Below are 22,862 nucleotides of genomic sequence, written 5' to 3' on the forward strand. Positions count from 1 at the left end.
TTGAACTTGCATCTGTGTTTTCCCACAGTGTCCTATATATCAGAAAGAGGGGAGGGCCCCAAAAAAACAGATCAGAAGATGGTCTGTCAAAGCCAAAAGGCAAAACTGAGCAAGACAGACCAGTCGTCTTAGATTGATGATGTTTATTCGCACATGTGTTGTGATAAAAAGTCCAACTCTGGCCAAGTTTCGCACAGGGCTGCTTCAGGGGCTTTTAAAATAACCTTTTTTTGGTTCAATATTTCAATCTGTGAAAGTGCAAATTGTGGTATAGTAAAAGAATAAAAGATTCAGGCAGAGTAAAACTCCGATATGGTGCGCTAAGTGCAGCGAGTCTGTAGAAAATCCTGGAATTATTAAAGTGTGCTGAAGAAATCTGCGATCCCGTGGGATCCACGGGATCGCAGATTTCTTCAGCACACTAGTGTTTGGACAAACCTTTACTGGCTGCTCTTGGAAATTCAAATGCACATGACCTTTCATGTGTTGTCCTGTGATAGATTTCATATTCCTGGGGTGCAGATATCTGTTTTGAGAACTAGATTTAGTTCATTTAGTCTGGTATGGCTTATTTATAAGGGGTCATTTCCATGGCACTTTCACTTGTTAGTTGTACATTTCATTGTAATGAGTTGAAGAGCAGTGTATAGAAAAATAATCTGCTGTTTATTACAGTGGTTGTCTAATATCTTAATACTTCAATATCTAGGACTATGAAGAAGCCATCGTGCTGCTCTTAGAAGGAGCTGCCTGGGAAGAAGCCCTGAGATTGGTAAGAGTTTCAAAATAGTTTTGTTGGGGAGCAAAACGTTTACATGGTAATAATTGGCTCCATTTAGTGCTAGTCTTCCACCTATATTCAGCCTTTGACTAAATCCTTAGGAAGCCTGTACAGCAAATAAGTCCATATTTGCATGACAAACCTTTAGTTTCTCATGCTTTTCTGCATTTCACCAGCACTTGCCTTCTTTTCTATCCCTTCTGGAGTGCTAATTCTTGTCATACTTTGCTAAGGTTTAGTAATGTTTTTGCACTTTACTTTTTCTTGTACACAAAACCACATAAGAACATAAGAATTGCATGCTGGATCAGACTAAGCTCCATGAAGCCCAGCATCCTGTCTCCGTCAGTGGCCAATTCAGGTTGCAAGTACCTGGCAGATCCCATAAAGTAGATGTAATTTTTGTTATTCACTCCCAGGGATAGCCGTAGCTTTCTTTTAGTCTACCTGGTTAATAATGTTATGAGCTTTTCCTTCAGGAACTAGTCCAAACCTCTTTTAAACCTGCTATGCTAGTCACCTTCATCATGTCCTCTGGCAATAGATTCCTCAGCTTGATAGTGCTCGGAGTGAAAAAGCACTGTCTACAGTTTGTTTTGAATCTGCTGGTTGTTAGTTTCAAGGAGTGTCTTCTTGTTTTAATATTATTTGAAAAGGTAAATAGCCATCTTTTATTTACCCATTCAACTCCACTCTTGATTTTATAAACATCTATCATTTCCTCTCTCAGCTGTCTCTTCAGAGTTGAAGAGCCCTAGCCTGCAAAATCTCTCATCATAGGAGAGATGTTCCATCCCTTTCAAAGATAGATCATTCTGAACCATACACTTCTGAGTGGATAGGGGAAAGCTGACAGTTTGGAAGGATGTATCTTTGAAGGATACTTACAGAACAGGGAAGTTAGGGCATCCTAGTAGAGAATTTGTAAAAAAATGCTAAAGTTGCCCAGGTTCCTTTAAGAAAAGAGCAAACAGAGCAGAAAGATTGCAAATTACTCCTGTCAACTGATAAGCAGATTGTTAATACAAACAAAAAACATACTTTGAAATGTCTGTATACAAGTGCTAAAAGTCTAAAAAGTAATAATGGGAGAGTTAGAGAGTATAATGCTGGATAAAGAGGTAGATATAATTGGCATCTTAAAAACCTGGTGGAAGGAGGATAATCAATGGGACACTGGGATACCAAGGTACAAATTATATCAAAATGATAGGCTGGATCAAATTGGTGGAGGGAGTGGCACTAAATATTAAAGAGGGCTTCCTCTTCATTCAGGCAGGCCAGTCCACTCAATTGGGTTTCTCCGAGGACAAGTAGGATGGTAGTCCTCACACATGGGTGACATCAGATGGAGCCCCGATGCGGAAGACTTATGTCAAAATTTTTAGAACCACTATGGTGTTTAGCTATGGTCCAGAGGTATGAACAGGGAGCCCTGGAGATTATTATCTCTTTATAGGACGTTTCCTCGAGCTTTTCATTCTGAGATGGGACCTGTTCCAGAGATGTTAGATGCTGGCTACACGTCCTCGGGGAGAGGATGGTTTTCCATAGTATGCTACTGCCAAGCCTGTTCTGCCTGAAATTTCAGCCCTTCCTGGGGGATAGTAGCTGATGATAGTTTAAATGATGGACGGCTGATTAATTTAGGTTCCAAATCCACTTAACTATACTGCCATTTAGAGGATGGCTACTGTTTGGTGACAAGTTGGAGAAGATGGCAAAGGTTTAGGGCAGTGGTTCCTAACCCTGTCCTGGGGACCCCCTAGCCAGTCGGGTTTTCAGGATATCCACAATGAATATGCATGAGAGAAAATTTGCATGCACATAATATGGTGGCAGTATAGTAGGGAGTATTTCTCACTTCGCTGGATCTGGTGGAAGCCTATTTACACATTCCTGTCCAGAAAGAACATCAGTGGTTGTTATGCTTCAAAGTGCTCAGCTGTCATTACCAGTTTCAGGCTTTTCCGTTTGGTTTGGCTGTAGCACCAAGAACCTTTTTCAAAGGCAAGGGTGGTAGTAGTAGCAGCACTTCTCAAGGAAGGTACCTTAGTCCATTCGTATCTCGCAGGTCCAAATCAAAGGACGAGAATCGTACAGTGCCTTGCAGGGTAGTTCAGTTGCTGCAAGTGCTTGGATCCACAGCAGATTGGTCCAAGAGCAGTTTACAGCTCTCTCTGACTCTTAAGTATTTGGGAGTTTGGTTCAATACAGCTCAAGGCAGGGTATTTCTCCCAGAAACTTTGGGGACAAATTTTAACATTGCGATTGACAAACCCACCCATCACTATGGGCCTACCTGCAGACTCAAGGGTCCATGGCGGTGTCTCTGGAGTTGGATCCATAGATCAGGGAGCACATGCGCCGCTATAGAAGACATTGCTATCTTGGTGGAGCCCTTCATTTCATGAGTACATGTTACTACTATTTTTCCTGTCAGTGATGAGGCAGGATTTATTCTGGTGGTTGAAGAGGTGGACGGACTTGTTGATCCCAGAAAGCAAAGTGGTGAACACAGGTTCAGGTCTTCAAGACTGGGAAGCTCACTACCAGAAACAGATGGCACAGGGTCAGTGATCTCCCGAGGAGATGGGTTGTTCCATCAGTCAGCCTGAAGGCTCAAGTGGTTTAGTTGGCATAACTGAGATTTGTAGACCAGTTGCTTGGGAGAGCAGTGAGAGTGATGTTGGACAGTGCTACAATAGTGGACTAAAGAAATCATCAGGGAGGAACCTGAAGTCAGCAGGTTTCTCTGAAATGGACATGCTTCTGCCGTGGGCGGAATAGTATCTACAGGTGCTATCCTCATCACGACACTGTTCAACCAGTTTATATCACTTATCATGCTCTGGACCTGAAGAAATGGGTACTGGCCAATGTTGTTTTCCAGCTCATTGTCTTCTGATGGGATTGGTCTGTGTTTGATTGGATGGTGAGCAGCTTAAATGTAAAGGTACTTTGCTTTTACAATTACAGGCTTCTACCTCAAGCACTCGGAGGCCAATATTCTCATACAATTGTGGCCACAGGGTGAGAGGTTATATGTATTTCATGCATAGCCAATGCTCAGCAGGTTGCTTCTGAAGATAGCTTGACACCCGAATTTGATTCTTCTGGTGGCACCAGACTGGCCTCAGGGGCTTTGGTATGCGAATCTTCAATGTCTATTAGTCGATAATCGACAATCCTTTACATTGGCTGATGTGCATGAACTTGTGGCATCAAGGACAGACTCTTCACGAGAATCCCAATCAATTTTGTCTTGCGGTTTGGCCCTTGAAAGGGCTCAACTGTTGAAATGGGGTTATTCCTCGCCTTTGGTGAGTACTTTGTTACATGCTCGAAAGTTTTCTATGTCTTTAGCTTACATACAACTTGGGGGAATTTTTGACAATTGGTGCTTGGAGTGGAAGTGTCAGCCCACTCAGGTGTCTATTCTTCTAATTCTAGAAGTTTTACAAGAGGATTTGATTAAGGGGCTGGTCCTTAATACTCTGAAAGTACAGGAAGAAGCTCTGTCTTGCTATTGGAGATGTGTTCAAGGTCGAAATCTATCCTTGCACCTGGATATTTCTAGAGTCTTGAGGGATGTTTAAACATATTCGATCACCATGGAGGATCCTCTTTGGGATCTAAATTTTGGTACTGACTTTTTTGTCAAGATGTACTTTTCTTCTACTCTGGCAGCTTTCCTTACGCTTGTTAACAAAGACACTGTTTCTTGTCGCCATATGTTCAGTGCAGCAGATCTCAGAGTCATAGGCCCTTTCTTTTCGAGCACCTTTTTCTAGTGATTATTCTGGGTAGAATGCAAATTGGAACAGTAGTTTAATTCCTATCAAGGGTTGTTTCAGATTCTCACTTGAATCAATCCATATTGTTACTGTCCCGGATAGGGGTACGGATGAGCAAGAGTTTGAGGTTACGTCCTTTGGATATGAAGAAGCATCTTTTGAGCTACCTTAAGGTTACTAGACGTTTTTCAGAAAACAGATGGTCTTTTTGTTCTTCACAGGGGTATAAAAATGGGGGTAGCAGCTTCTCATGCCAATGTGTACTATTTGAGTAAGGAAATAATAACAGCGGCCTATGTGGATGCATATATGCCATTGCCAAAACAAAGCTCATTCTACGAGAGCACAGACCATGTTTTGGGCCATCCCAGTTATATGGTCCGGCCTGTCTGGATGAAGAGAAAGGTGAAATTATTTCTTAACTGATAATTTCTTTTCCTTTAGGACAGGCAGACCAGTTCACACTCCTGTCCTTGGTTGCCTGTACCACCTATACTGTTTATTTTGTCTTTTCTTAGGGACATTTCCAAAAGCAGGAATTGATGGTGATCTCCGTATTGGTTAGGGGCCTTGTAACTTTGTGCCTTTTTTCCCCCACTATAGTTTTGTCATTTCCTTCCTTCCTTAAGCAGGTGCTTTCTTGTCCTACTGAAAAAAAAAAAAATATATATATATAAAATAAAAGGGGAGGGAATGTGATTTGTTGAAGTTTTATTCAGTTGTTTACAGTTAGCTTTTCCAGGAATACTGGCAGGCTGATGTCTGTACAGGCGTATCTGAGAGACAACAGCAGGTCTATTGATCTGTTTCCATCTGCTGGTTGGCATGCATAAATCCAGTTGTGTGGACTGGCTTGCCTGTGCTATAGGAAAGGAAATTATCAGGTAAGAAGTAATTTCACCATTGAGTCAAACAGGATAAAAATTCCGCAGGAAGCAAAATGCAATGTTGAATCTTTATGGATAGAAATTCCAGATAAAAATGGGAATAAAATAACTGTGTGGGTATATTACAGTCCACCTAACCAGAATGAATAAATAGACAGTGGAAAAGGGTAAACAGTGGAGTGCCTCAGGGATCTGTACTTGGACCGGTGCTTTCCAATATATATATAAATGATCTGGAAAGGAATATGACGAGTGAGGTTATCAAATTTGCGGATGATACAAAATTATTCAGAGTAGTTAAATCTCAAGCGGATTGTGATACATTACAGGAAGACCTTGCAAGACTGGAAGATTGGGCATCCAAATGGCAGATGAAATTTAATGTAGACAAGTGCAAGGTGTTGCATATAGGGAAAAATAACCCTTGCTGTAGTTACACGATGTTAGGTTCCATATTAGGAGCTACCACCCAGGAAAAAGATCTAGGCATCATAGTGGATAATACTTTAAAATCGTCAGCTCAGTGTTCTGCAGCAGTCAAAAAAGCAAACAATGTTAGGAATTATTAGGAAGGGAATGGTTAATAAAACGGAAAATGTCATAATGCCTCTGTATCGCTCCATGGTGAGATCGTACCTGGAATACTGTGTACAATTTTGGTCGCCGCATCTTGAAAAAGATATAGTTGCGATGGAGAAGGTACAAAGAAGGGCAACCAAAATGATAAAGGGGATGGAACAGCTCCCCTATGAGGAAAGGTGGAAGAGGTTAGGGCTGTTCAGCTTGGAGAAGAGACGGCTGACGGGGGATATGATAGAGGTCTTTAAGTTCATGAGAGGTCGTGAACGAGTAGATGTGAATCGGTTATTTACACTTTCAAATAGAAGGACTAGGGGGCATTCCATAAAGTTAGCAAGTAGCACATTTAAGACTAATCGAAGAAAATTCTTTTTCACTCAACGCACAATAAAGCTCTGGAATTTGTTGCCAGAGGATGTGGTTAGTGCAGTTAGTGTAGCTGGGTTCAAAAAAGATTTGGATAAGTTCTTGGAGGAGAAGTCCATTAACGGCTATTAATCAAATTTACTTAGGGATTAGCCACTGCTATTAATTGCATCAGTGGCATGGGATCTTCTTAGTGTTTGGGTAATTGCCAGGTTCTTGTGGCCTGGTTTGGCCTCTGTTGGAAACAGGATGCTGGGTTTGATGGACCCTTGGTCTGACCCAGCATGGCAATTTCTTATGTTCTTGTGTTCTTAAATGCCAAAAGATATTATGGAAGCTAACAAAATCAGCACAGTAATAATGGATGATTTCAATTACCATATTTTTGCACATATAACCAGCAGGGCATATATGTTTTTACATTCAAGCAATCATTGATATGGGGTAAATAAAGGTGCGGGTTATACTCGTTTTTATATTCCGCAAAAGGAATGAAAACTGAAAGGAGAAATTGCAACGGTTGAATTTACATCAGGCATGGACCGTGTTCTTTTATGTTTGTACAAGCCGTTAAGCCCGTTAAAACGGGCTACATCCCTCTGTCTCTCACCTCCCCCTCATTCTCTCTCCCCTCACTCTTCACCACCCCCTACCTCCCTCCCTCCCTCACCCACTCCTCCCCACCCTCCCTCTCCTCTCACTCAGTCCCTCCCTCCCACTCAGTCTCACTCCCTCCCCCCTCTCTCCCTCCCTCTCACTCACTCAGTCCCACTCACTCTCACTCAGTCCCCACTCCTCCGTCCTCTCCCTCAGTCCCACTCCCTCCCTCCCTCTCTCTCTCTCCCTCAGTCCCACTCCCTCCCTCAGTCCCACTCACTCCCTCTCACTCAGTCCCCCCTCCCTCTCACTCAGTCCCTCCCCCCCAGTCCCTCCCCCTCACTCAGTCCCTCCCTCCCACTCAGTCTCACTCACTCCCTCCCCCTTCTCTCCCTCCCTCTCACTCACTCAGTCCCACTCCCTCCGTCCTCTCCCTCAGTCCCACTCCCTCCCTCCCTCTCTCTCCCTCAGTCCCACTCCCTCCCTCAGTCCCACTCACTCCCTCTCACTCAGTCCCCCCGCCCTCTCACTCAGTCCCTCCCCCTCACTCAATCCCTCCCTCCCACTCAGTCCCTCCCTCCCCCCTCTCTCACTCACTCAGTCCCACTCACTCTCCCTCAGTCCCACTGCCTCCCTCTCTCTCCCAGTCCCACTCCCTCTCACTCAGTCCCCCCTCTCCCTCTCACTCAGTCCCACTCACTCCCTCCCTCTCACTCAGTCCCACTCCCTCACTCAATCCCTCCCTCCCACTCAGTCCCTCCCTCCCACTCTCTCTCTCTGTCCCTCCCTCCCACTCAGTCCGTCCCTCCCTCTCTCCCTCTCTCTCTCTTCTCCCTCCCTCGCTACTGGCCGCTACCGCCGCCCGCTACCGCCGTCGCCCGCTACCGCCGCCGCCGTCGCCCGCTACCGCCGCCGCCCGCTACCGCCGCCCGCTGCCGGTACCGCCGCCGCCCGCTACCGCCGTCGCCGCCCGCTGCTGCCACTGGGCGCCGCCATTTTTTTTCTGACGCTGGCTCAGATCGACGTGCTCGCCCGCACATGCGCGGTAGAGCTGGTCTCTACTGCGCATTTGCGGGCCGTCGGTCAGAGCCCATTTATAAGGTAGATTGAACATCGCTAGTACCTCTGCATAAGCAATCTAATACATTTTTTATTAAAGATAAATCCATAAGCCATTATTAAGGTGGAGTTGCAGAAACCTATTGCTTATCCCTGGGATAAGCAGCATCTAATCTGTCTACACTTTGGGATCCTGCCAGGTACTTGTAACTTGGATTGGCCTCTGTTGGAGACAGGATACTGGGCTTGATGGACCTTTGGTCTGACTCAGTATGGCATGCTCTTATATTCTTATTTTTGTCATCCTTCTCTGCACCTTTTCTAGTTCTGCTATGTCTTTCTTGAGATGCGGTGACACATAGTACTCCAGGTGTTTTATTTTCCATTCCTTTTTGGATCATTCCCAACATATTTGTTTTTTTGACTGCCACCACACATTGAGCAGAGGATTTCAATGTATTGTCCACAAGGACTCCAAGGTCCTTTTCCTGGGTAATGACTCCCAATACAGAACCAGTGTTGTAAAAGGGTTTATTTTTCCCTATGTACATCATTTTACACTTTTCCACATTAAATTTTATTTGATGTTCAATTTCCCAGACTCCTAGTGTCAGAAGGTCCTTTGTTCTTGCAGTCCGCTGCCGTTTTAACAAATTTGAATAATTTTGTGTCATCTGCAAATTTGATGACCTCGCTTGTCATTTCCTTTTCCAGATCATTTATACATATGTTAAACAGATTGGTCCCAGTACCGATTCCTGGGGTACTCCACTAATGATCTTTCTCCATTTGGAAAGCTGACCATTTAGTCCTACCCTCTGTTTTCTGCCTTTTAATCAGTTACCAGTCCACAATAGTACATTGCCTCTTATCCCATGACTTTGTAATTTCCTGAGGAGTCTCTCATGGGAAACTTTGTCAAATAGAAACATGACAACAGAAAAAGACCATATGGCTCATCCAGTCTGCCCATCTGTCCAGTTAATTTAGCATTATAATTCTCATCACTTCCTTAGAGATCCCCTGTATTTATCCAATGCTTTCTTGAATTCAGATAGTTTTTGTCACCACCACTTCCAAATACACTGTAACAACTGGCTTACGTTTATCTACGAGTTTATTTCCACCTTCAAAAAATTCTAAAAGATCGGTAAGACAAGACTTCCTCTTGCTAAAACTAAGTTAACTGTTCCCCATTATACCATGTCTTTCTTCATGGCCATGATTTTGTTTTTAAGAATGGCTTCTACCATTTTGCACAACATTGACTTTAGGCTTACTGGTCTGCAGTTTCCCAGATCACCCCTGAAGCCCTTTTTAAAACTCAGCATCCCATTGGACACCTTCCAATCTCCAGGAATCATGACTGTGTATATAAGAGGTTGCACATTCTTAGAAATAGGTTAGCAATTTCATGTTTTAGTTCTTTTAGAACTCTGGGGTGGATGCCATCCAGTCCTGGAAACTAGATACTCTGATATCCTCCATTGTTACAGATATTGTTTTAGTTGCTCAGAATCTCCACCATTAAAGAATATTTCAGGTGTGGGAATGTTCCCAGCATCCTCCTCTGTAAAGACTGAGGAAAAGAATTCATTTTTTCTGCCATTTTCTCGTCCTCCCTGAGCATCCCTTGTTAAAGCAGCGCGGGCTTGTCCTGCGTTGCTGATAACAACGGGAGGCGGCGTGAAGGGGGGTGAGGGGTGGATCAGGAGGGGGAGGGGGAGTGAGTTGGAATGGCAGCCAATGGATATAGATAATTTTAAATCTGAACATGCCATTGGTTGTCATAAGAAAGTATAGAGCAGCAGCCATTTTTGCGCCTCAGTTGTTGCGGGAACGGCCGATGCAGCAGGCAAGCAGCTTTCCCACCCTCCCTCCCTAATATGGGGGAATAGTATTGTTAAACGGGGGTATGGTGATATGTAATTGCTGCAGTGGTGGCGGTAAACCTGAGCCCAATGTTGTTGATTTTTGTTATTGCATTGTTAAAAGGAATTCCGCCGGGGGGGGGGGGGGGGATCTTGTGTAGCGTGGGGGCTGCTACATGAGATGGCCAATGAGCAAGAGGGGGGCCGAGGCACTTACCCACGCTGGGAAGCGGCGGGGTAAGTCGAATGGAGAACATTGGAGTAGCTCTACCACTGGGACGCGGTGGGGAGGGGGGGGGCAAGTCATTAAAGATGTGGCAAAAAGGGGGGGGGGGGTTCTTGTTAAGATTGTATAAAGAATATGGGCTCGGGTTAAGTTGGAGATAAACTGCGGCCTTTGATTAACCAAATAAAGTTGTTTTGTGATTTGTGGTGATGAAAAGGGGGGGGGGGTGGGGAGGATATGAGGTTGGGGAAGTGAGTCTTGCCTCTCCCAGTTATTGCTTCTCTGTCATCTAGCAGCCCAACTGACTCCCTCACAGGATTTTTGTTTTGAATGTGCTTGAAAAAGATTTTATTGCTTGTTTTTGCCTCACAGGCAAGCTTTTTCTCAAGTCTCTCTTTGCCTTTCTAACTATTGTTTTACATCTAACTTGCCAGTGCTTATGCTCTTGCCTGTTTTGAACGTGTGGTTCTGCTTTCCATTTTTTCTAACAATTGCCCTTTTAGCTTTAGCGGCCTCCTTTACTCACCATTACACCATGCTGGCAGTAATTTAGTCTTTCAACCATTTTTTAATGCATGGAATACATTTCTGCTCGCTTCCTGCAATCACTCCTTTTAGTTTTTTTCTAATTAATTTCCTCATTCCATCTTAGTCTCCCTTTTTAAAGTTGTATGCTACTGTAATAGTTTTATTTGATGTCTTCCCACCAGTAATTGTGTCAAATTTGATCGCATTATGGTTGATATTGCTTAGTGGCCCCACCACAGTAACCCCCTCCTACAAGGTTGTGCATTTCACTGAAGACTAGATCTATAGTAGCTGCCCCTCTTGTCATTTCCAGGACCAGCTCCATGAAGTAGTCATTTATGACAACTAGAAACGTTATCTTTTTAGTATGTCCCAGTGAGCTTTTGACCCAGTTGGTATCAGGTTAATTGAAATTTTTTATTACCGTGTTGCTAAATGTATTTGCTTTTCTAATTTTAGCTAGCATTTTACATTTTGGAGATGCTTTTGTATGAAATATGCTATAAATAAGATTATATTGCATTGTCTTGATAGATTTACAAATACAACAGACTGGACATTTTGGAGACAAACTTAAGACCTTCAATTCTAGAAGGTGAGTGTGGTGTGTCTACACAATGAATGACTGAAAACAGTTGGTAGCCTCCAGCTTTGCAAGTTTTAGTTCCACTTCATTGACATCAGTGGAGTTCCAACAGGTTACCTCATCAGTCTGTACCATCTCCATTGGCTGATGTATTGCCTGCCAGCACTGCACAGATAGTATTTATTCCTAGTACAGCAGAGCACATTTTATCTGAAGTCCCATTATTCAAAAACTCCCAGTATCTGGAAACAATCGCAGTTCTTGGGCCATGTTCTATTATCTGGAATTTGCCGCCACAGATGCTGTAATCCAGCGCCTCAGATCATTCATGTGCAGAGACCACCAGGTCAGATCAGCAGCATTGCTTTTCTCTTGTTTCCAGCAATTCTGGATCCAAAAGACACTTAAGCTCCAAATTTGATGCAAGTGTGGCAGTGAATGTTGGAAAAGTGAAAGTTTAGCTTTGATATTGTAATTTATATTTTATTGAACATAGAACATAATAAACATAGTGAGGAACATCATATCATGAATTTTTACATAACCATCAAGTATACCCACCCATGTTTGCCCTTTACCCACTCTACCCCACCCCCATCAATCTGATAATACATTAATCTAAACTTCGTAAGGAATCAATTGTCGAAGAGCAGCAACATCTAATGTACAAGGATAGGCTATCAACTAAGGTTCACAAGCAGTCATCGTACTTCGCTAACCAAACTGGAAAAGGGTCCTATCTCACCTGAAATCTCGGTACATTGACATGTCCCACTAATCGGTGCAAATCCAAGCTTCCTCTGCCAGGCCGCTACCGTACAGCTGGCAGCTAAAGCAATGTGTAAAACCAGATACTTCTGTCGAGGCAAAACATCTATTAATGGGATATTGAGAAGAAGTAACTTAGGATTCTTTGGGCCTATACACCCCACATGTTCTCAGCTAATTTAACAATATTGTCCCAGAACGCTTAACTAAGCAGACACGTCCACCATATATGATAAAAGGTGCCCTGATCTACACAATTTCTCTAACACTAAGCTGCCAACACTGGATATGTCCATTGAAAATGATGTGGGGTATAGTACCAGCGAAAGAGTAATTTATACCCATTTTCCAGCAGAGAAGCAGATATGGAACTACATCCAAATGTCATAAAGCAAGTCCCAGGTGTTTTCATCCCAATATTCCTCCAAATCATCTTCCTACCTACATATATGCAGCGGTATATCAGAAAGTGGTTTATTTAGTATAGAGTACACTTTAGAAATCACATACTTACAGGCCCGGCACCAACCGGGTGTGCACACCATGCAGTTGCATGGTGTGCACACCTGGGAGGGCAGCGGCAGCAGGAGAAGCCATGGGGCCGCCAGAGGAGCTCAACTCACTGGCGGCGGTGGCAGCAGGAGAGGCCACGGGGCTGCTAGTGGAGCTCAACCCGCCGGTGGCCAAAAATGAAGAAAGGCCACAGCAGTGTCCGCTTTTAGCTGCGTAGGTGCGCACAACGTTCCAGCTCCCGGCCCCCCCCCCCTTTCGCAGAAAGGCCAGCGGTGGGGCCAGAGAAAGAGCCGTGGTGGAGCTCATCCCATCGTGGCCTGGAGAAAGGAAGCCACGCGCACATATGTGTGAGTGTGCATGAACCTGTGTGCATTTTCTGTGTGAGAGCCTGAGTGTGTATCTGTGTCCAAGCTTGTGTTCATGTGTCTCAGCGCTTGTGTGTATGTGAGAACTTGAATGTATATGTGTTAGAGTTTGTGTCTGTGTCTATATGGGAGCTTTGTGTGTAGCAGAGCTTGCTTGCATATGTATGTATTTTGTCTGTGTCAGAGCTTGTGTTCATGTGCATGTGTGTGTCTTTGTGAGAACCTGTGTGCTTGTGTGTGTGTGTCTGTTTGAGAGCCTGTGTGCAAGTGTGTGCCTGTGAAGAGCCTATGTACCACATATAGGTTCTCACAAGCATGCTGACACACACACATAATGGGGTAGATTTTAATAAAGTATGCCCACGCATACTTTTGTTCGCGCACCAGGCGCAAAGAAGAGTACGCCGGATTTTAATAGATACGCGCGTAGCCTTTAAAATCTGGGGTCGGCGCGCGCAAGGCTGCGCAAAATCGGCAGCCTGCGCACGCCGAGCCGCACAGCCTGCCTCCGTTCCCTCCGAGGCCACTCCAAAATCGGAGTGGCCTCGGAGGGAACGTCCCTTCCATCGCCCCGCACCTTCCCCTCCCTTCTTCTACCTAACCCACCCCCCAGCCCTATCTAAACCCCCCTACCTTTGTTGCATAAGTTACGCCTGCCCAAGGCAGGCATAACTTGCTCGTGCCGGGCCAGCTGCCCGCGCGCCATGTTCCGGTCCGGGGGCTGGTCCGGAAGCCGTGGCCATGCCCCCGGGCCGGCACCACGCCCCCCGGAACACCCCCGAACATCGCGCCACCCCCCCAACACGCCCCCACCCCCAGCAAAGCCCCGGGACTTGCGCGCGCCACCGAGCCTATTCAACATAGGCTCGGCGCACACAGGGGGAGGTTGGGGCAGGTTTTCGGGGGGTACGCGCGTATCCCTTTGAAAATCTGCCCCAATGTGTCTGTAGGGAAAGAGAGAAAGTATGTGTGAGAGCATAGGCATGTATATAAGAAATGGAGTGTGTGAGAGACTGAATGTGTGTGTGTGTGTGTGTGTGTGTGAAGATAAAGTATGTGTGGCCCTGCCTCCCCAATCTACAACAATCTCAAGGTGAATGGAAATCAAAAGATCCCAGGTATGGAGAGCAGAAGATTTTTTAATCCTTATTAGTTTTAATTGTTGGGTGTAATTTAATGTTTCTACTATTTTGACATATTTATTGTTTTTTTGGGGGGAAATATTAGAACATGTTAATTATTTGATTTTTTTATTCATCAGATGTTTTGAAATATTTTATTAATGTTTGGGAAATTTTGGATATTCTATTTAACTGGTCTGAAATATTATTTTTATGATTATGATTTTAGTATTATGACTGATGTTTTATATTTCTTGATTTTATTTTTTAATGTTTATAGAGGCTGGCTTGTTGTGGGTTCTAGTACAGTTCTTCTTAGCATGTTTCTATTTATACTTTCTGGTCTCTTTATTCTGTATTTGGTCAGGGTCTGTCTGAGGTGTGACTGAGGTGAGGTATTCTGCTACCATATAATTTATCTGTAGTGATCCATAGCAGTCTGATTTGTTCTGTTTTCCTAATAAGTGTATTTCTGTTCTAGGGCCTGATGTAATATGTGCAGTGTTACCTTTTCATAGATTAGGTTGTCACTGTTTGAGTGCTGGCAGTTAGGGTTGTTTTGGTATGAGAGGTTACCATTACTATTTTGTAATAGTTATTCAGTTTATTCATGGCTTTCTGAGGGCCAAGCCCACACCCAGCACACATTACAAAAAATGTAATTCCATAGGATTTTCTGGTTGCCACCACAGCAGTACATGTAAATATAATATGCATATTGTAAGTGATATTCTGCCTCAGAAGACTACTTCTGAATGTTCTTTTCTCATGTAAAATCTGTTATAAATGCATAATTGAATTTGTGTGTGTGTAAGACTGTAAGGTTTGCTTAGGGTACCTAATAACCTTCTTTTGACCATGGGTTCCGTTTGGGGGCTGTCAGTTTTTAAAAATATAGATTGCTGGAGGGAGCTGGGCTTTTTTTGATGGGTGCTGGACAGAGACTGAGTGATGCAGAGACAGGGGGAGGGCAACACAGTAATTGTTTGCACAGGGCAGCAAAAAAGCTAGCATCGGCTCTGCATTCTTAATACCATCTGCCTTGTCACAAAACCCCTTAAATAAGGATTTCCGTTGTAAAAAAGATCACTCTTCACCGCATCTAGCCTGACAATGTTATCAGTTATAGATACGAGAAGAGATCACTTTGAGATATGTGGTATTCCACCTTAAAATCTGCAACATTTTTCACATTAAGTCTCACCCAAATCTGTTAAAACCTATCGAAACCCACTCGTTCCCACATATGAAATACTTTTGATTGAATCCCTAGCAGAAAATCTTTGTATTTAATAGGTGTTCTGTAAAAATAACTTTTTGAACCTACCACCAACACCTTCCATCTGTCCCATATCTGACACAACATCGTTCTTCACTTTGTGGCAGTGGGGGGGGGGAGGGGAGGAATTGGATTCAGACAACCAACACAGGCCTTGACGTTCACGATCTGGGGTACTGATACTTACATAAGGGAAAAAGCACAGGACTGCTCCTAAGGCCAAGTCCATAAGCAAAGTATGTCAAGCAGCACTATCAGGATTTCCAAGAAGGCTCCTCACCCCGAAAAAGAGAAACATGGGGGTATCCTACATGGCAGATACTATCATATGAAGCTTGCTGGGCAGACTGGCTGGACCATTTGGTTCTTTTCTGCCATCGTTGCTGTTATTCTATTAAATATTTAAATAAAATATACCAATCTCTCAACCATCCCAAGTTTAAACAGTTAAATCTCTTTTAATCTTTAAACACTTGGATTTCTATTGTCAAGTATATGCCTGGTCAGTGCTGCATATTTCTAGTAGCAGTATATAACAGTGGTCTCATCCTTACCTGTGTAGAGTGGCCTTGAGTCAAAACGCAATAAGTTGTTTGATTGGTATGGACCTGTTTGTCATCAGAAACTCCACTGATGGTTCTCCTTCATCACTAGAGTCTGTTTTCTTATGCTGCTGCTTCTCCTTTTTGGGCAGATTCTGTCCAGGTAAAGTTTCTATTTCTTTCCATTTCCTCAAGGGGCTTTCTGTTCCCCGGAAGCTCCTCCAAAGTTTCTAGGCTGCCTGTCTCTCCTGTGTGTTCTATGCTTCAGTGGATCTTTTGCCTTCAGGGGTATCTAGAAGTGGATTCAAAAGAGATTTCTAGTCATGTTTATTCATCTTTTTGAGTCTTATGCAGCCCAATAAAGGTCTTCTCTGATGTAATTTATGGGTTATGAACAGGTTCACCAACAATATATCCTGCTCCATATTGTTTCAGTCCCAGCTGCTTATTTCTGAAGCTCTTGCCCTAACAACCTGTAGCTTTCACTTACATCTTATCCATGATCCACAGATCACTGCATGCCACTCAACAGTCCAACCATCTGCCAGTCTCTCTGCCCATGATTGTAGCTGAGTCCTTGCTGCCTGCCAGATCTATGATCCTGGCTTTCTGTTCCCCATATCAGCCCCAGGTTTCTCTGCCATATTTTATAATTAGTACAAGAGGCAGATTTGGGTTTCTTTTCCTATTTTCCATTGGTGGCACCTACCTCCATGGGCATCTCCTATCCGTAAGCTTTCTCATGTGGTAAGCCCTGCCATGGTCTCAGTCATTTGGCCAAGAAGATCACACAATGCCTGGATAGCAGTGCAGGTCTGTCCTCTAAACCAGAGCTTTCCAAACTGTGTGTCGGGACACGTTAGTGTGTCGCCTGCAGTGTGCAGGTGTGTCGCGCAAGCCCGGTCAACTCTGACGCGAGTTTGGGCTTTTTTTTTTCTAGAGATTCACTTTTTTTTTTTTTTTCAGTTTATGGGTTGCTTATTATTGGGTTATTTTTACTGTCAATCGCGTTTTTTGGGGGGGCTTGGTGGGTGGAACGAGCCCAGCCATCCTTGCATTGGCTGCTGCTGCCGATGAGGCCTGGCCATGAGGAGTACTGACTGCAAGCAGCAGTGTCTGGTGATCATGGAAGGGAGTGAAGCACTTAACTGGCAACAATCAAAAAGACGAGGTACATGAGTGTGGGGGCCAGACATGTGCTGGGGGGAGAGAGATGAGTGAGTGGGGGGCAAACATGCTGGGGGGACAGACATGTGCTTGAGGGGGAGAGATATGAGTGTGTGGGGGCCAGACATGTGCTGGGGGGAGGAGAGAGATGAGTGTGTGGGGGCCAGACATGTGCTGGGGGGAGGAGAGAGATGAGTGTGTGGGGGACAGACAATTTGTTTTATTATTGTTTCTCATAAATTATAACAATAACATGAATCTTGGAATATATATTTTTAATATAAATTTAAGGTTTTCATGAGATAGGTTGTGTCATGAAACATTTTATTTATGTATATATTTAAGGAAACATACATAAATTGTCGAAATATGTTTCGTTCGTTTAACCTTTAACCTCTGGTTTACTAGTAGACTGAATTACCGTGTCGTGAAATTATGTTTGTCTAAAAAGTGTGTCACCAACATGAAAAGTTTGGAAAGCTCTGCTCTAAACAGTGGCAATCTGTCCTACCTATATTTTGAAATGTAGCTTTGTTTTAAGATAAAAAATTCTCCTGTGGCTGAAAATATTCAAGTCCAGGAGGAGTGAAAGCAAGAATTCTGTCCATGATCTTGGTAGCTTTCTACCTTTATTTCTCTCCACCTTGCAGCTCAAAGACATCACTTGGAATTCCTGGAATCTCAGAAAACGATGTTTGTGCGTCATAAGAAGCGCCTCACCATTGTTCGAGAGCTTAAAGAGAGAGCACGACAAGGATTTGAAGGTACATTTCACCCAGTTCCGTTTAATGCTGGCAATAATTAGTATTTTGCTTCAGGGTATTCTGAAGGATCAGATAAATCAACCTGGGCATCAACTTGAACATGTTAGTCTGATTAATGTTTCGGAACCATAACCAAGTCCTACAGTCCAAGTCATGGTATAATTTGTAAGATATATTTTTTCTATAACTGAAAATAAACTGCAAAATATAGTATAAGGTAATTTGAATATAATCCTTTCAGTTGCACTGTATCAAAATCATGTCTTGAGAACAGCTGAAATGTTTTCATTTATTTTATAGCTCTAATCTGCTCTCAGCTAGTCTTTTATTCAAGCAGGGAGCCGACAGGTGTATTGCTGAGACCTTTGTTAGAGCATATTGTGACTGCTATAGCAAATTTTTGCACAATGTAGGTGGAGTAGATGTGATAACGGTGGAAGAAGTGAAATCGTTGGGTGTTATGATAGGTTGCGTATAATGCCAATCTTATAGGGTCAATCATCAAATTGTCTAAGGGCCATATGGCATGATAAAAGGGGTCTAATGCTTTAGATGTGCAATATTTAGCTCGTGGCGCTTTAGTATGCAAATATGATGAGTTTGCAAAGCTAGAAAATTATTCTAATTTGGGGTTTCTACCACATTTAGCAGTGAGGTAGCGCAGGTTTTCCTAGCGTGTAGCCAGATGGACTCAGGACCAATGGGTATAATCCTCTTCTGCTAGCAGATGGGAGACGAGTCAGATTTCAAAGCTGACGTCACTAGATATACCCCTGCAGTAACCTTAGCTCTTCAGTATCTCTCTTTCTTCTAGCAGATGCGGACACTATCCCACACATTAGAATAGTGTTAAGAATTACAGCAAAGAAAAAGGGAGCACCGATCGGGTTGAGCAGCCCTGGTTGGGCTAGGCCCCGATCTGGTACAGGGGTCCATGTGGAGATCCTCGGGGGCACATCTTATGCGCGGGGGGCGTCGGCGCCATCTTCCCTTCTCAACCAGCGGTACGTGTGGGGCAGGCCAGGCGGCCGATACGCCTAACTTGTATGCATCCAGTACAGACACGCACACAGCTGCACGCACAGCGACGCGCATAACCTCGCGCACAACTGGGTCGCGTGCACACTGCGCGCTTAACGGAGTACACCCTGCGCGCATATCTATACGTACAGCCGCGTTTATAATTACACGCGCGCATTGAAGCTAGAAGCAATGGCACCGGCACCCAAGAAGGCCAGAAGGAATTCTCTGTGCACAGCCTGCCACATAAGAGCCACGTAGCCTGAACTGGAGTCCTGCCTTGCCAGGGGGAACCAATACCTGGTCCCTCACTGTCTGGGGATGGGTCCGGAACTGGTACGATAATTCCCCTGATCTATGCATCTCTGAGATAGCCTCGCCACAAGAGGGCCCCTCAGGGGCTCTTGCACAGACTTTCCCTAAGATTAACATGGACCCAGGGACCTTCTCCTGGTTAGAATTTTTCCAAGGGCTACAAGCCTTTGTTCAGGCACAATCAGCCCTGGCTGCACCCCAGACTCAATCCCTGCCGGAAGCACAAGAGCCTCCCGGCCCTGCTCGGATGCCTCGGGACATGCCTCGTCTAACCAAGAATTTCCCTGACAGGGACCCAGACACCTCAGATGATGATGGTGACTCCATGGAAGGAGAAATTCCTCCAGGCCTGGAACCATACCGAACCATTCTTCGCTTCTTCCACAAGGATGAACTACCAGCCCTTGTTTCTCAGACTCTGAAGACTCTGGGTATTCCAGGAACCAAAGAAGAACCCCATCCTGGTGTCCCTTCGTAAAGCCTCATGCTACTTCCCAATGATGGAAGCCATCCAGGAATTCATCGACCTAGAATGGGATGCCCCTGAGGCCAGTTTCAAAGGAGGTCGGGCCTTGGAAGCCCTATACCCTCTAGAACCAGTGACCAAGGAACACCTGCATTTCCTGAAAGTGGACGCCATGGTCAGTGCCGTCTCTAAGCGAACATAGATTCCCGTTGAGGGGGAGGGGCTGCATTGAAGGATACTCAGGATAGATGACTGGAATCCATCCTTAAGCAGGCCTTTGACGCAACAGCAATGACACTGCAGATTGCCTCCTGCTGCGTACTGATGGCACGTTCCTGCTTGCTCCTCGAGAGGCAAATACATCTGGAACGTATACTGGTGAGACGATGGAACCTGCAGCAGCATTCCTGACGGACGCAAACTCAGACCTGGTGCGTACCTCAGCCAGAGACATAGCCTCGATAGTGGCAGCCAGAAGACAACTATGGCTATGGAATTGGTCTGCTGACGTGACATCTAAAGTGAATCTCACAAGGATGCCCTTTAAAGGATCTCTCTTGTTTGGAAGCAAATTGGAAAGTTAGCCAGTAAATGGGGCGAATCCCCAGTGCCTCGGCTACCGGAAGATAGGAATAAAAGATCTCAGCATCCCTCTCCCAGAAGAACCAAGGGCAGAGGCTCACAATGCTTTAGACCCTACAGGAATTCGCAGTTCCAGGCACCTCGTCCGTCCGGAAGGTCCCTAGCCCTTTCGGAACCGACAGACCAAGAGAGGAGCAGGCCCGAGGGCAGGCTCCAGCTGTGCTCCACAATGAGAATGGGCCGACCCATCCACAGGAAGAGGAAATAGGGGGTCGACTTGCCCTCTTCTACCAAAGATGGGTCGCGATCATGTCTGACAATTGGGTACTAAACATCATTCGAGAAGGTTACTCTCTGGATTTCCGCAGCATACCTCAAGGCAAATTTATGATGTCACCCTGCCTCTCCCACACCAAGAGACTGGCAGTGGAAGCCACCCTGACAAGACTACTCAGTCTGAAGGCAATATCTCCGGTTTCCATGCCCCAACAAAATATGGGGCGTTATTCCATCTATTTTATCGTTCCTAAGAAGGAAGGATCATTCCGACCCATCTTGGATCTCAAGAACATCAACTGCCATCTGCGGATACTACACTTCTGCATGGAGACTCTTCGCTCAAACACAATGGCAGTACAACCAGGAGAGTTTCTGACCTCCCTGGACATCTCCGAAGCCTACCTTCACAACCCAGTCCATCAAGATCATCAGCATTTTCCACACTTTGCGATACTGGGTCACCATTACCTGTTCCGAGCGCTACATTTCGGCCTAGCAACCGCCCCCAGAACATTCACCAAAATTATGGTGGTCGTGGCGGCAACACTGAGTAAGGAAGGGATCTTGGTACACCCTTACCCGGATGACTGGCTGATCAGGGCAAAGTGTTCGGAAGAGAGCCGACAGGTGACCAGTAGAGTCAAGAGCCTACTGAAGGAACTCGGTTGGGTCATGAACACAGGCAAGAGCAGTTTGCAGCCCTCTCAATCCCTAGAGTACCTGGTGGCCCGTTTCGACACCAAACAGAACAAAGCCTTCCTCCCTCCCCCAAGGAGAAGGAAACTGATGGAACAATTACGATGATTGATGACCAATGCCACACCCCAAGGTATGGGACTATCTTCAAGTCCTCGGCCTCATGGCATCAACCCTGGAGGTCGTCCCATGGGCAAGAGCCCATATGCAACCGCTCCAGCGCTCCATACTGTCACGGTGGAACCCACTGTCCCAGGATTACTCAATTTGCCTCCAACTACCAGTAGAGGTACGTTCTCAGCTCCAATGGTGGCTACAGGAAGACCACCTAAGCGGAGGAGTAAGCCTATCTCCACCGAACTGGACCTTACTCACCATGGACGAGAGCCTGCAAGGGTGGAGAGCCCACTGTCAGGAACTGACAGCCCAGGGACTATGGAACAAGGAAGAGGCGAAATGGAACATAAACCGCCTGGAAACTCGAAGTCAGACTAGCATGCCTACAATTCAGCCACAGACTCCGAGGCAAAGCAATTCGGGTAATGTCGGACAACTTGACAACTATCGCTTACATCAACCGCCAGGGAGAAACCAGGAGCCAGCAGGTGTCTCTGGAGATAGATCCTCTCATGGCATGGGTGGAGATAAACCTACATGGAATCTCGGCCTCCCACATCACAGGAAAAGACAACGTCTCAGCAGACTTCCTCAGCAGAGAGAGCCTGAACCCAGGAGAATGGACGCTGTCGACCACAGCCTTCCAACTGATAATAAATGGCTGGGGTCTCCCAGCCATGGACCTACTGGCCACCCATGTCAGTGCCCAAGTTCCCAGGTTCTTCAGCCGCAGACGAGAGCCAAGGGATCGACGCTCTCATCCAGACTTGGCCAGAGGAAGACTTACTTGTACGCCTTCCCCCTGTGGCCACTACTGGGCAAGATCATCCACAAGGTAGGGGGATTAGTTCTACTAGTGGCCCCGGATTGGCCAAGGCGACCATGGTACGCAGACATGCAAAGAATCCTTGTGGGGAACCCTCTGTGCCTACCTCCACACAGGGGCCTTCTCCGACAGGACCCGATTCTCCACAAATATCCGACACTATTCTCTCTTACGGTCTGGCCCTTGAGAGGACTCGCCTGAAGATACGCGGTTACTCAAAGGCCGTGATTGACACCCTGCTCTGAGTGTGCAAGTTCTCCACATCCCTGTCTTACATACGGATCTGGAGAGTATTCGAAACCTGTGCGAGGACCGCAGGATACTCCTGTGGGCAGCCAAGATTCCCATAATTCTGGAATTCCTACAGAATGGTATGAAGAAGGGGTTGTCACTCAATTCCCTCAAGGTCCAAGTAGCCGCACTGTCCTGCTTCAGGGCCGAAGTGGACAGTATCCAGCTATCAACCCATCCAGATTTGACCCATTTCCTGAAAGGTGTTAAACAACTCCGATCATCCCTGAAGTGGCCGGTACCTCTATGGAATCTCAATCTAGTATTAGACTTCCTAGCTGGGGATTTCTTCAGACCAAGACTCGGTCTGTCACTACACCATGTAACGTTGAAGACTGTATTCCTGGTGGCGATATGTTCAGCTCATCGCATCTCCGAACTACAGGCACTATCCTGTCGGGAACCGTTCCTTAGGTTCACGCCTGGAACCATACAACTGCGCACCGTCCCCTCTTTTCTACCAAAAGTGGTTTC

At 45.4% G+C, this 22,862-nt stretch overlaps 1 protein-coding gene and 1 long non-coding RNA gene across 4 annotated transcripts in view; one reads left to right on the top strand and one right to left on the bottom strand.

Annotated features, from left to right (window-relative positions):
* LOC115092730 overlaps nucleotides 1–16,151 on the bottom strand; it is a 90,439-nt gene extending 74,288 nt beyond the window's left edge. The window contains exon 1 of the long non-coding RNA XR_003857059.1: nucleotides 15,878–16,151. This is a non-coding gene — a long non-coding RNA (uncharacterized LOC115092730). The remainder of the gene's footprint in view (nucleotides 1–15,877) is intronic.
* Nucleotides 1–22,862, top strand: part of ELP1 (elongator complex protein 1) — a 273,772-nt gene that overhangs the window by 209,477 nt on the left and 41,433 nt on the right. For all 3 annotated transcript variants that reach the window (XM_029603978.1, XM_029603967.1, XM_029603987.1), the window contains 3 exons: nucleotides 710–772; nucleotides 11,226–11,286; nucleotides 17,683–17,796. In XM_029603978.1, the coding sequence (XP_029459838.1) occupies nucleotides 710–772; nucleotides 11,226–11,286; nucleotides 17,683–17,796 (238 nt within the window). The remainder of the gene's footprint in view (nucleotides 1–709; nucleotides 773–11,225; nucleotides 11,287–17,682; nucleotides 17,797–22,862) is intronic.

This window comes from Rhinatrema bivittatum, chromosome 1 (assembly GCF_901001135.1).
Source record: "Rhinatrema bivittatum chromosome 1, aRhiBiv1.1, whole genome shotgun sequence".
Lineage (NCBI taxonomy): Eukaryota > Metazoa > Chordata > Amphibia > Gymnophiona > Rhinatrematidae > Rhinatrema > Rhinatrema bivittatum.